General features: G+C 40.9%; 1 protein-coding gene across 9 annotated transcripts in view; it reads right to left on the minus strand.

Annotated features, from left to right (window-relative positions):
- The window catches only part of PPP2R2C (protein phosphatase 2 regulatory subunit Bgamma), a 277566-nt gene that overhangs the window by 187702 nt on the left and 76396 nt on the right, over positions 1-13468 (minus strand). For 2 of the 9 annotated variants that reach the window (XM_005300277.5, XM_005300278.5), the window contains exon 1: positions 7200-7754. The exons of 4 other annotated variants lie outside the window; for them this stretch is intronic. In XM_005300277.5, coding sequence (XP_005300334.1) covers positions 7200-7269 — 70 coding nt within the window. In that variant the 5' untranslated portion in view covers positions 7270-7754. Of the gene's footprint in view, positions 1-7199; positions 7755-13468 lie in introns of those variants that run through there. 3 more of the 9 variants (XM_065598246.1, XM_042855498.2, XM_065598247.1) reach the window with 3 other exon arrangements.

Below are 13468 nucleotides of genomic sequence, written 5' to 3' on the forward strand. Positions count from 1 at the left end.
TTCTGGTCTAGAGTAAAGACAATACAATGGGAGTTAGGAAGATCCACATTCCGATCCACATTCCAATCCAGAGTCAGGAAATCTAGCGTTGGCTCTGCTGCCACTTCGCCCTGTAGGCTTGGACAGGCCACTGAACAATGGAGTTAACAACACTTTTCAGTGCCTCCCAGAAGTGGTATGAAAATTAGGTTAACAGAGTTTTTTGAATATGTAAACTCTACAGTATACGCGACAAGTATTATTACACTGCAATACACTTTGGGCCAGATCCTGCATCCAGTGCCCACATTCACCAAATCCTATGACTAAGGGTTACAGGACTGAGCCTACCACTTGGACGGAATAAACCTTGTCTACCCAAAATGTTTCAGGGCCGTCCAAAATATTCACTTGATTGGGATTCTGGATGAAAGATTGATTGGATCCACTGCACACAGCACCATCTAAGAACATAACAGAGTTCTGGGATAAGGCAAGGTTGACCAGGGTTCACCCCTATTCATTTCTGATGTGAGAGAAAACAGAATACAAGTGATGAATGAGAATTAGTAAGAACATCCAGAGTTATAATACAAAACTCTTTTTTTAAAAAGGTGTCTAAACCCTCAATCTTCGGGCCATAAAACAATCCCTAATCATTGATAGTTACAAGGAAACTTTTCCTGTGGACAGGTTAGCCTATCTTTTGTATCTTCCTTTGATGCAACTGGTACTAGACACTCTCAATGGCAGGATAATGGACAAGATAGACCACAGGTTCTGATTCCAGTATAGCAATTCCTACACTCCTCTGTGTAGCAGAAGGAGAGAGCCTGGAGCACTGGACTTGTGTAAGACCGGAGGCCTGAACCATAGTCAGCAAAGTCAGGCTATGCTATGAGCATAAGTCAGGCCCTGTCATAAAGCAGACGCTTGCTTACAAGTTCACTGTCCAGTACATGAACTTGGCAAAAGCAGAGCTAGCATTGTTAAAACACAGGGACTCCTAAGTAGTACTAGGTACAGAGTATTCATGTAAACACATTCTACAAGATGTGTTATGTTGGTACATCCCAACATAAACTAATGGCATAAACACAATCCTGAGAGATGTTACAGGAACACACCAACCCTGAGTAAAGACAAGGATAGGAGAACAGAATGATGGATGGAGATGTTTTGTTCGAACCAGCAGGTATAAGGTGTTAGGGTTGGTAACTAACCATGTCAGGAGTGTAATAACTAAGTTGTTTATATCAATGTATACAAGAGAGATCATAGGAGGGGCACCTTTGTCCAGCCAAGGGGCCAGCAGAAAGTCCCACTGCTGACTGAGCTGAGTCCATTGTCATGGGCATACATGTAGTAGCGTACTAGTACTGTGCTTCGTCAGCAATAAACCTGGCAGAGCACCTTCGCCAATGAACCGAGTCTGTGGTCTTTCTGGGTAATACTATCAAGATCTGCTGAGCCAGCTATCTGCAGGGCAGGTACAGTATACAATGAGCACACACATAAGCCAACTGACAATACTCTGTAATACATATATGAACAGAAGACTCTCTGGGAGGCCATCCCTTCATCAAATAAGGAAGATCTTTTATGTTTTAAGATAGTTATTAATAACAAGCTTACATATAAATTCCTTCCTGGCAGATGAAGATGGATAATTTCCTCCATCTTGGGTTAAACAGGAACAGATATTGATTACTTAAAGTAAGTGCTAGACAAGACAGACATCCTGTTTTTTGTATGTCATGCTTTGATTTTCCTCCAAAAATATTCATGAAACAAACCATTGCAATGTTTCCAACATGTACAACATTTTACATAAAAATGGCATTTTCACTCAGTACAATAAACATTTGTTTTAAATGGTTATAAATATGGTTCACTACTATATTCTATGCGTCATTACTAATAATTCACATATTTCAGAGGTTAATACATCACTAACATAGCTACCACCTTTTAATAAAATCTAACCTATGGAAACAAATTATAGAACTGTATCATTGGCTATATAAAAGGGTGCATAATAAAGGCCAGATTCTGCTCTCAGTTATTTCCATGCAGCTATGCTGACTTTAACTGGACTTGTAGGGCCATAACTAAGGAATAGTGCTGCCCCATTTCTGCAAACAATGCAGTACAGCCAACTTTTCCATGCAGACCCTTTCTGCCAGGAACAGGAATGATCTCCAACAGAAACAGTAGAATGTGAAAGTGCCACTGCTGAATTAGGGGCACAGATAAACAAATATATGGACCACACACTCCACTGTTAGGTCCTGTTTGCAGAAAGTGACTTTTCCATGTGTTTTCAGAGGAAAAGCTTGAAAATGTGAAAACTGAAAGTTAAACAATACCAGAAGGCAAATTAAAAGAATCCCAAACTTATTATTTTTTAAAATATCATGGTTTTTAGGCCAATCTCAGGATTTTGGGGGAATCTAACACATGGATTTGAAACTCTTGGGGTTGACAATGCTACCAACTTTCTGAAAAGTTTTCTGAGGATCAATTCTCCAGGTAAACTTGGGTCTTGGAGATGTTGTTGCCCCTGGATCCTCTCCCCCACCCTCCTGCCAAAGAGTTTTATAGGCATTGTGGTGAATTTTTGTTAATTTTCTCTCTGTTTTTGCCAATTACTAATCTACTGAACACAGAATAGCCAGAAATATAGTGCAGATGCTCTAGAGAGCCATCTCATCCCTTGCCCCCAAAATATCCTCTCTGCCAGAAAAACAAAACAGATTTTTTTTCCCCCTTCATCTAGGTCTCAATTCAGAAAGGTGCTCTAACTTTATAAATGCGAGTAGTCCCATTCACCTTACTAGAACTATTAAGCAAACTAACTTTAAGCATGTGAAAAGTCCCAGTAAGGCCTTATCCTTTTCCTGTTCTCTCTATTCTTCTCTGATCCATTCTAGATAGGATGACCAGATGTCCCGATTTTATAGGGATAGTCCTGATTTTTTCTTATATAGACTCCTATTACTCCCCACCTCCTGTCCCGATTTTTCACACTTGCTGTCTGGTCACCCTAATTCTAGACAGCACTGTACCATATTCAAGTGGTTCTCAACCAAGGATCCAGGGCCCCCTGGGGGGCCGTGAACAGGTTTCAGGGGGTCCTCCAAGCAGGACCAGCATTAGACTTGCTGGGGCTCAGGGCAGACAGCCAAAGCCAAAGCCTGAGCAACTTAGCTTTACGGGGGCCCCTGTGGCATGGGGCCCCAGGCAACTGCCCTGCTTGCTACCCCCTAATACCAGCCCTGGCTTTTATAAGCAGAAAACCGGTTGTTGTGGCACAGGTAAGCTATGGAGTTTTTATAGCGTATTGGGCGGGCCTCAGCAAGAAAAAGTTTGAGAACCCCTACCATATTCTCTTCTACTTCTCATTTCTATGGGTCTTTTCCTGATAGTTTATTATTACTCTTTATTATTTGTATTACAGTTATACTTAGAGATCCCAGGCATGGTTGAGGTTCCATGTTAAGAACATGGAACCTCTGCTCCAAAGAGCTTCCAAATCTAATTTATTCTCCTTCCATTCCTCCCTTCTGGTATCTCTCCGTTTCTTTACTTGAAAAACAGCATCTTCTGCCTTTCCTGTTTTAGTCTGTGTTACAATAACCCTAATCCTCTATTCTTCACCTCCTTGTTCTGTCCTACGTTAACCTGTCTCTTCTCCTTGTTTCCCTCCTCTCTTTAACGATGTTCTATAGCTGTACAGGTCGTACATGATCTTTACAAGATATTTTCCCAGCACTGGAGAACTGTTCTCTGCTTCAAATGACATCCCTATGGTTCGCACAGGTCCAGGAGTTAGGATGCAAGTGCAGAAACAGTACTGATAAAAATATAACAGCAGTGAAATTCACCTTTAGATTTTTTTTTAAAAATCTACCTCTTGCACATGAAAACTTTGCAAAATACATTTTATGTTTCAACTGGACATTTGAGTTTTTCTTGTTTTTTAAAATCACTCAAATGTAAAACATTTTTATGAGCTAAGATGAGAAAATGGCCCAAATTAATGCTTGTTGTAATGCCATTAACTTAAATGGAAATCTGCAAACACAACTGCAGGATCAAGTCCAAACAAGACACAATTATGCTAAAACCTACTTCCCAGAAGAACCTTGACAAGCCAAACAAGAAGTTTTTAAAATAACCTAAATTCTAAAAATTAAGGTGAATCATAATTAGCCCAGATAACCCCAATGTAAATAAATGATGTATAAACAATGCTGCTTGGAAGAGCTACCTTGGCATTACAAGTAACCAATGTATATTCTCAAATCCTGTGTGCTTTGCTCATGCAAATAGTACCACTGAAATCAACTGGTCCACTAGCATGAGTAGAATGAGCCAGATTTGGCACATCATTTTCATATAAGGTATGAATTTGGATGTCACTTGGTCATTTAGCTCTATATCAGTACTGTTATCCATGCACTGAAATGGGGGAGGGGAGATAAACAATGCCATAATTAACTTCAGGTGTCCTCTTGATTGTTCATCTATTTTCCCTAAGGAGAGGAGAGGGAAAAGTAAATAAAAGGTCAGAAATGCCTTATTTCTGGAAATGAATTTAGTTTGCTGTATGGCGTGGCAGGCATAGAAGTGAAGATTGAGGGAGTCTTTTACAGCAGTTTTAAATGTATGAGTACAGAAGAAAAAAATTAAGTTACATGTGGACTCAAATATATCAAAACAATGGGTAATTTTCAAAAATGTTATGAATAAAAAGCAAGACTTGTTTATTTTAAATCAACTGGATCACAAAACCTCTGCTTTGATCTACTTTCATGGCAGAGGGGGGTGGGTAACAGGAAATTTGTATTTACACCCTATCAAAGAAAACCCAAGAGTTGTTTTATGCCAAAACAAAATTGTATGCCAAAAGATATTCAATGCTAATTCTATTTCTTTGCCTGAATCTTCTGTGTTAATTAATTTATGCATAATACTGAAGTGTGATAGGATAATGTGTGATGATTGCTCTTCCCCTGGGACTTTTATGAAGGAGAAATGTTATCTTAGGTGGCTATTTCAATGATCAAAATCTTTGAATAAAGAAACAAATACTTCTTCATGCCCAGTATATGTTCTAGCAAAGTTAGATTAGTGAGAGATTAATTAGAATTACTCGTGGTTCTTTTTATGGGACTTTAAAACTGAAGGTATCCTCAAGAGCATGGTGGATTTCAGAGAAGAAAGGCTTATTCCTTACTTCCTGCTACTGACCTGTGTGGTCTTTTAATGTGTGTTGTGATCTCCCAGGTGTGAAGTTTATGAGATAATGGAGGAGAGAAGAGTTGTATGTCAATTTTTCCTAATTCAGTCTTTTTCCCTGAGATGTGTTACACTAGATGGAGCTGCTGAAGCAACACTTCCCTAACACAAGATTTCCTCTGCTCCACCACTCCTCATGTTCAATCAACAAAATATGTCATCCGGATTTCTGGTCATAAAGACAATATAGCTACAGATGACATTCCTGTTCGAGGGTTGTTCTGATCTGATTCAGGCAGGTCAGTCCGCGCATAACAATCATGGAAGAGCATTACTACCTTCCACTCTGAATATCAACTGAAGCTAAAAAGTGAGCCACAGCCAAAAAGTGAGTCAGCAGTGTACACAGCAATGCTGACTAGATATGATAATTTTTTTTTAAATCCACATATTGCAACACGCAAACATATTTTACAAAATGTTATTTACAAACTCCAAAGGGATTGTTTCCCTAAAGTTTCCAAAACTATTAAACATATTAAAATGTACCCTGTCTTCTTGCAGTCTTCATCCCAACAAAGGCCCACAAGTGCACGAACATGCATTAAAACCTCAACATGTAATTCACTGCAGAAGTCATGCTGTACATCTTTGTAACTCTGGTATACATTTAAGAGAGAAAGTTTTGTCAAATGTTATTTTAAGTAATCACAGCTCAAGAGTGGGGAAAAAAAGTAATCATAAAGCACCTTATAAACAACAAAACATGATCCAAAAAACGACAACAACAACAAGGAAGAATGCAAGATAACATGAACCAAAAAGCAAGAAATACCCTACAGGCAAGATTACCAAATGATCATACTGGCCACAAGCACAGTGTTTTGTTATTTTCTCTTTGAAAATCTGCTTTGTATTTCTAGTGCAGATAAATAATCCTGCTGTGCTCTGCATCCTGAAAAAAAAATGCAAATCACAAATAATCAAGCTATTCTCAGCTGATCAAGTTTCAGGATGCAGCATGACAGCATTAGATGACTAAACACTGATCAAATGACAACACAACCCAGATATTCAATCTCAAGTGGTATTGATTGAACATGATGTTAAATATGCTCCTATTACACAAGACTACACGTACAATACTGCTGCTATTGCTGCAAAACACTGTTAAAACCACACACACAAATACATATTTAGAAGTCCGTGATCTACAAATAAGCATACATTTTCTCTGTTCAAGCAATCTCATGATGGCCTATTTTTACAACCAACTTTTCAGCAATGAAACATGAAGCTGTACAGTATCACGACCCAAGCTATGTACCTGGGTAAGTTGGCTCTCAGTGTAAAATATCTGTCACCTACAGGTGCATCCTCTTTTATGTAACAAGCTACCAGCCATTGAAAGACTCAAACTACAGTTCTCTCTTTTCCTTTAATCCTTTGCACGTACATAGAGGCTGGGAGGAAGCCACTAGTATTCCAAAAATGATGTATACATATTGCTTCTAGATTTATACTGTTCAAGGAAACAAACAACACAGCAATGTCTGTGATGTTCTGATACAACTGTCAAAATTAGATGCACATCCTTCAGTAAACCACCAATACAGTTAACATTACAGATTATTTTTGAGTTTTGAGCTAGCAAGTCTTATCTTTTTTTTTTTTTTTAAATCAATCACTTATCTCTGATCTTTTCCAGTGCATCTGCTAGGCATGCAATGCTAGGTGCTGCATACTTCACTAGCGCAGATTGATCATAATGTAACACCTTCTCTAACCCATGTAGTTCAGTATATTGTGGTAGCATGACAGAATACCCTTTGGGCTTAACAAATCCAAACTGATTCTGCACCATCTACTACACAGAATTTTTTAACACACATATCCAAACATGCAGTGCATTCTTTGCTTGGAAAGCACAGACAGTCAAGAGCAGACGAAGAGAATAATGACAACATTTATGTTACCTTCAGTCACATAGTTGTGGTCTCGAAGAAAGCTGTGGTTAATTTTCCGTGTGTCCGTGTCCTCGCCCATTTACAGCAGGATTACTCAGCATGCCTATCCGCAGTGGACTGATAGAATCAGCAGAGGTCGTCACAAGAGCACCATCCATGCTGCCACTGCCTAGCAGAGGCGGAGAACTGACTGGGCTACTGAGCACCGCATAATGAGAGCTAGTGATGCAGCACAGATTTGGGGGGTGAATAATAAATAAGTAAGAATAATAATAATTGCAAAAAAGAAAGAGGGACAAAAGCTCCAATAAATTAAGACTGCAAAAAACCCAGGAGGGTGTCTGTGTGGAGAAACTACAGGCACTTCTCCTGCAGTTAAAGATTAACCCAATTCTTTAGTCACGTACTCCTTAAACAAGCTCCCCTGCAGAGTCTGCTCCAAGTGCTTGCTGCTGTGGAATCTTGCCGGATGCTAAGAAAGTGGTAATCAGCGTACTGCAGCAAAGGCTGCCCGGTGAAGCTGTGTGGTTGCTGTTGCTGCTACTGCTGTCATATGCCTATGCTGCATCAGAGCAGGCCCCTCCCAGTCAGCTTCTCACTACCCAACCACACAACATCTGCATGTAGTAAAGTGAAAAATGAGACTGCAGGTAATTATTTTAGCTCTTCTGCTGGTGAGATGGGCAATGAAAAATTTAAATAGGGGGGAAGGGAACTTCTGGCTGCTTAAATAGGTTTGCATTGACACACATTCCACGCTAGCATGAAGGTACAATTTGGTACTGGTCAATACTATCATCATCAGCAAAAGCAACAATCATTCAGTGTCAGTATGTATAAACACCAGTGAGCTGCCAAAAACTGCCTATGAAAAATTAATTGTTAAAAGATTAGGAAATTAAGAAAAATACGAGGTGAAATAAACCCAATACAGAGTTTACGTGCCACAGTTCTATACTAAAAGGGAAATTATAATGTATGAAAGAATAAAAAGCAAGAACAAACAGAAAACAATCTCAGGTTTCTTAGCAACTTGATAGTACAGGTAGGGGGACGTGGATACAGACAATGCTTGCAGATTACACATATGGAGGGAGTTCCTTAATGCTGCTGTTCTCACCCACTGTATTTTTCCCTCACCCCGAGAAAGGAATGCCGGGAATGAGCCTCTTAAGTGTCACTGAAATATCATTCATTTGCAATGTAAAATAAACGTCCTTTTGCCAAAGCCTTTTAAACATGTGCAGTTACAGAGATTCATGTTACTGAACTCTTTCAAGTGAATAGACCAGCCATGTTCCTCAAACTTTTGGGCAATCTTACCAGTTCACCAGACCAAGCTCTTAGATGTACTAACTAGTTGCTTGTTTTAAAAGACTAATATTTGAGGCAGTGCTAGCAACACTGTGGTTTGAAATATACAGATCTGATTAAGACAAACGGCAGTGCACCAGGGTCCACTATTAATGTAGGAAGAGGAAAGAGGGAATACCAGTCACAAAAGCCTTGAAGTACTATTACGGCAGAAAGACAGTCTTGGGGTTTAGTCACTGGACTTAAAACAAAAGAAATCCGAGTTCAGTTCTCAGAACTGCCACAGACTTCTTGTGTGACCTTGCACAAATCGTGGTAAGGTCTATGCATCTCAGCTCTTTGTTTTGTAACTAACAGGATGGTTGTTCAGGATAAATTCATTTACAGTCTGTGAGGGAGTCTGACAACGCTGTGATAGGGCCATATAAGTAAGCAGAAAGATTAGTGCTATATAAGCCAGTTTGGGATCACTAGGATAGATAATATTAATCATAGGGTTCTAAAGATTTCAGCACTGAGTAAAGGAAATGAAGACAGATACTTCACCTTATCATTGATTAAACACACATATAGCACAACCTCATGTTATAATCAGCATTGCAGAGCAAACATTGTACCTTCAAATTTCAGGTAGAAGAACAGTGCTTCAAGTAGATATGGAGATATTTGCTGCTTGTGTTTTAAAGTTACCACCAATCACTGTATAGACTTGTCATCATGCCTCCCACCTTTAGAGCACCTCTGCATGCCTGGGTGCACTGTTGCAGGGCTTCTCCAGGTCTAGTGCCCCATGTAGTTGTTCTGGTGCCACAACATCTGTCATGGTGCTCGACCTAGCCCTCCGGCCACTTCATTCCCCAGTACATTCCCTTTCCAGGGATAACAGAAAAGTCCAGAAATAGGAAACTCAAAATCTAATGTCTTTCAAGTCCATCACCCGGCCTCTCTCAGGCACTTGCCGTTCTTGGCTTCTTTTACTCCTGACACCCACGTTTCTCCTTTTGGTCCGGGGGAGAGATAGGGAAACCCGGCTCACCCTCCCCTCTGGGTTCCAGCCCAGGGACCCTGTTTAAGCAGCTAAGCACCACTCCTTCAGTCTCTCCACCATTTTCCCTGGGCTGCTCCTACCTTTATGTCACAAGATCTACAGACTGCTGCCCCCAACCTGACTTTGCAGTTCCTCACAGCTTCTCCTGGGACCAACTACAGAAGTGTTTTCTAAAAGCCAGTCTCAGCTCTTCCCTGTGGCAGCTGGATCATACGGTTAGCAGCTCTCTGCCTGTTGCCTTTAGACAGTCAGTATCTCTCTCCTTCAAACAGCAGTTCCCCTCAGCCCCCTCTCTCTCTCTCTGGGACTGAGGTTGTATCTCAGGCCTCTTGCCTTAGCTTAGTCAGTTGTGGCCAACTCCCTTCCGCTGATCACCCTCTCCAATTAACCTTTCAATCTGGAGGGCTCAGAAAGCCTGCCTTCCCCTGTCAGCGTCCAGTTACTGTGAGGTAGGAGGCAGCTTTTACGCTGCTCTCCTTCTCCCAACTCTTTCCCAGTTGGTTTGGTCAGAGGAGAGCCTTCCACTGCCTCCTCTGCAAGGTATCAGGTCCTTAAAGGTATCGTGTTCAGACTCCTTCCCTAATCACCATTCATTCGCAGGACCCTTAGGTCACTATGTGTGTCTATTGAGACCTTCCAAACCCTTAAAAGGGCCAAGCCATGTGGAGAGGATGGGCTGCCACTTGGCACTATTGCCCTCGATGGCAGACTACTCCATCACAAGACTGTTTTTCCTGTATTTACCACACATACTGACCCTCAAAGTGGCCATTCCAGGAATACTGTTTCTGCATTTAAAACGTCACTTAAAACCACAACTTTAACAGAAATACTGACTTCTGACATGGCACTTTGAGGCTTGACATCACAAATGATGCCACTGCCAATTTGCAAAGACATAACAATTCTAATCTAGTCTCCAGACATTCTAGCAATTACCTTGAACTGCAAAAATGCACACAAATAAAATATACATTTTTCTGTCTGCCCCAGAAAAGGGTCGTCTTGTAGTTGAAGCACTGGACTAGGACTCAAGTGATCTGAGTCTCCTGCTAGGTTCCCGTACAGTGTCTAGCACATCAGCAAGGACGGATAGTCCAGCAGTCAGGGTACTAGCCCAGGATTTGAGAAACGATTCCCTGCTCAGCTAGCCTCCCTGTTTCATCTTGGGCAAGTCACTTGGTTTCTCTGTGACTCAGTTGCCCATCTGTAAAATGGAAATAATAGTACTTTCCTACCCTTTCCCATTAAAGAGAGATCAGATACCTCAGTAATGGGGGCTATACAACTATCTAAATTAGAACACAATCCCCCTGATCTCAACTGCAGCCTCTCTTGTGATACAAGTAATAACAAGCAAATTCTAATCCCTCTAATACAGTGGTTCTAAAACGTATTTGATCGTGCCCCCCTAATTTGTGTCTGTAGTAGTTTATGCCCTATGCACCCCCACACACACACACATACACAAGTACATATACAGATATATGTGACAGTGGTGCTTCACTTGAATCAGTTTTGGCTTCTTTGTTTTTCACTTGAGGGTTTTGTTCTTTTCTGTTGTCCAAATGAGCCAATTATCTATTGTAATAAGAGTAAAAGCAAAACTGTGATTGTGGTCCATGCTTACAATTAAATGTGCACACTGCATTGTAAGCAAACGGATTAAGGTACAGATGACAACAACTTGGCATAATACTATACAAGCTTAACAGAAATCCATCAAAATGCACAGCGCCATCTAGAGTCAAATGCACAGCGCCATCTGAGGACCTGATATGCCTGGAGGAATCAGCTTTGCTAGTTATGCATTGCTGTGGGTAAAATGTGCACAGTAAGGTTTTTTCCTAAAGCTTCTGGCACTCCCCCCTCCCCCGAATACATTCTGCACCCACCTTCAAGGAGGGCCCACCCACCCCCACTCCCAATTTGAGAACCTCTGCTCTAATACTGTCTCCTGCTGTCACTTGAGTCAGGTCACTTAATCTCTTTTCCTTTATTTCTTTACCTATTAAATTCTAGTGCTGCTTTCTATCCAACTCCCGCAGGTGTGTTGCTAGTTCATTCTTTGAAAGACTCTTTAAAAATGAGAAGCACAATTACTATGAAGTATATCATCTAATTTCAGTATATAGATCAAGTTGCAATTTTGATTTTTCTATATTTGTAGGAAACTAGTATATCAAATATTGATGACAATATTAGCTACAGTTCATAGAGTACTGTCAGATCCTATAAATATAACAAAATGGAAATTATACCTAGCATTCCATTAAATTAAGAAAGTAGACTCTGCAACTAATGACATTTGTTTTGTATAAAATACTCCTAATCAATTTGAGAAAGCTTGAATATTATCCCCATATTAATTTACCTTCATTGGTGCCAGGATTTCACCTTGTGAGCTCATGTCCATCCCATTGCTCTTATGGTGCAATAAGAAATTTTTTAACGGACATTCAAGGTTATACTTCAAATTATTCAAACTCCCACAGTCAGGGCCGGCTCCAGCTTTTTTGCCACCCCAAGCGGCGAAGCGGGGGGGGGGGAAAAAAAAAAGAAAGCCAATTGGCGGCAGCTCAATCGCGCCACTTCATTCTTCTGCGGCAATTTGGCCGCGGGTCCTTCTCTCCCTCTCTTCCTCTTCGACGGCACTTCGGCGGCAGCTCAAAGAGGAAGAGCGGGACTGCCGCCAAAGTCCTGGACATGCCTCCCCTTTCCATTGGCCGCCCCAAGCATCTGCTTCCTTCACTAGTGCCTGGAGCCGGCCCTGCCCACAGTTTGTATAACTTAAACCAAGAGGACCTTCCCACCACCATCTTTAGACACTTGGATCTAAATTCTGGCACATGGAAGTCAATGAGATGTTTGCCATTGACTTTTATGGGGCTAGAACTTTACCCTACATATAAAATATTCATACACTTTCCTGTTTATCCAATTAACCAGAAGCAAACAAATCATTGCTCAAAATAGACATCTGTTGGAACCACAGGGGTGCCATGAGTGAACTCCCTTAAACAACACAGTTAAAGAGGAGCATAAATAAAGGATTTATATCCACTATGCCCAGGAACATGCAGGAAACAAACATGGAAGTGCTTGTTTGAAAATATAACAAATGGGTGATGGAGGATGGCATCATGGTCCAACTGGAGGCAGGAATCAACCATCTTGATAGTGAATGATAGATGACAAGTAGGATGGGGATAGGCTGTGAAGAGCCTAGATAGTGAAGGCAGGTAACTTATGGTTGATGCATTAGATTCATTCACAGATTCCAAGACAAGAAGAAACTAGTGTGACTAGTCTGACATCCTGAATAAACATAGGCCATAGAACTTCTCCAAAACAATTCTTGTTTGAACTAGAGCATATCTTTTAGAAAAACATCCAGCCTCAATTTAGATATGCCAGTGATTGAGAATCCACCACAATCCTTGGTAAATTGTTCCAGTAGTTAATTACCCTCACCGTTAAAAATATACACCTTATATCCTAGCTGAATTTGTTTAGCTTCAACTTCCAACCCCTAGATTTTGTTGGATGGAATGGGATCACTGGGGCAAGTGAAGGGGACAGAGAAGGGGAACAAAGGAGAAACCTCTGCAACTGTGATGGGGAGAAGGAGGAGAAAGCTGTTGGAAGAGAAGGGAAGGCAAGCTGAGTGGAAGGGCAAGGTCATGTTGTATTTTGTCAATTTTCTCTTGGAACAAATCAGTGAGATCCTGTGCAGAGAGATGGGGAGAGCTTGAGGAGTGAGTCAAAAATGCTGCAAAGGCAACAGGGACTGAGAATATAGGATTCAATTGGGTTGCAGAAGTAGAGGTGTTTAACTAGGAAGAATCATAGAATCATAGAATATCAGGGTTGGAAGGGACCTCAAGAGGTCATCTAGTCCAACCCCCTGCTCAAA

Source organism: Chrysemys picta, chromosome 5 (assembly GCF_011386835.1).
Source record: "Chrysemys picta bellii isolate R12L10 chromosome 5, ASM1138683v2, whole genome shotgun sequence".
Taxonomy (NCBI): Eukaryota; Metazoa; Chordata; order Testudines; family Emydidae; genus Chrysemys; species Chrysemys picta.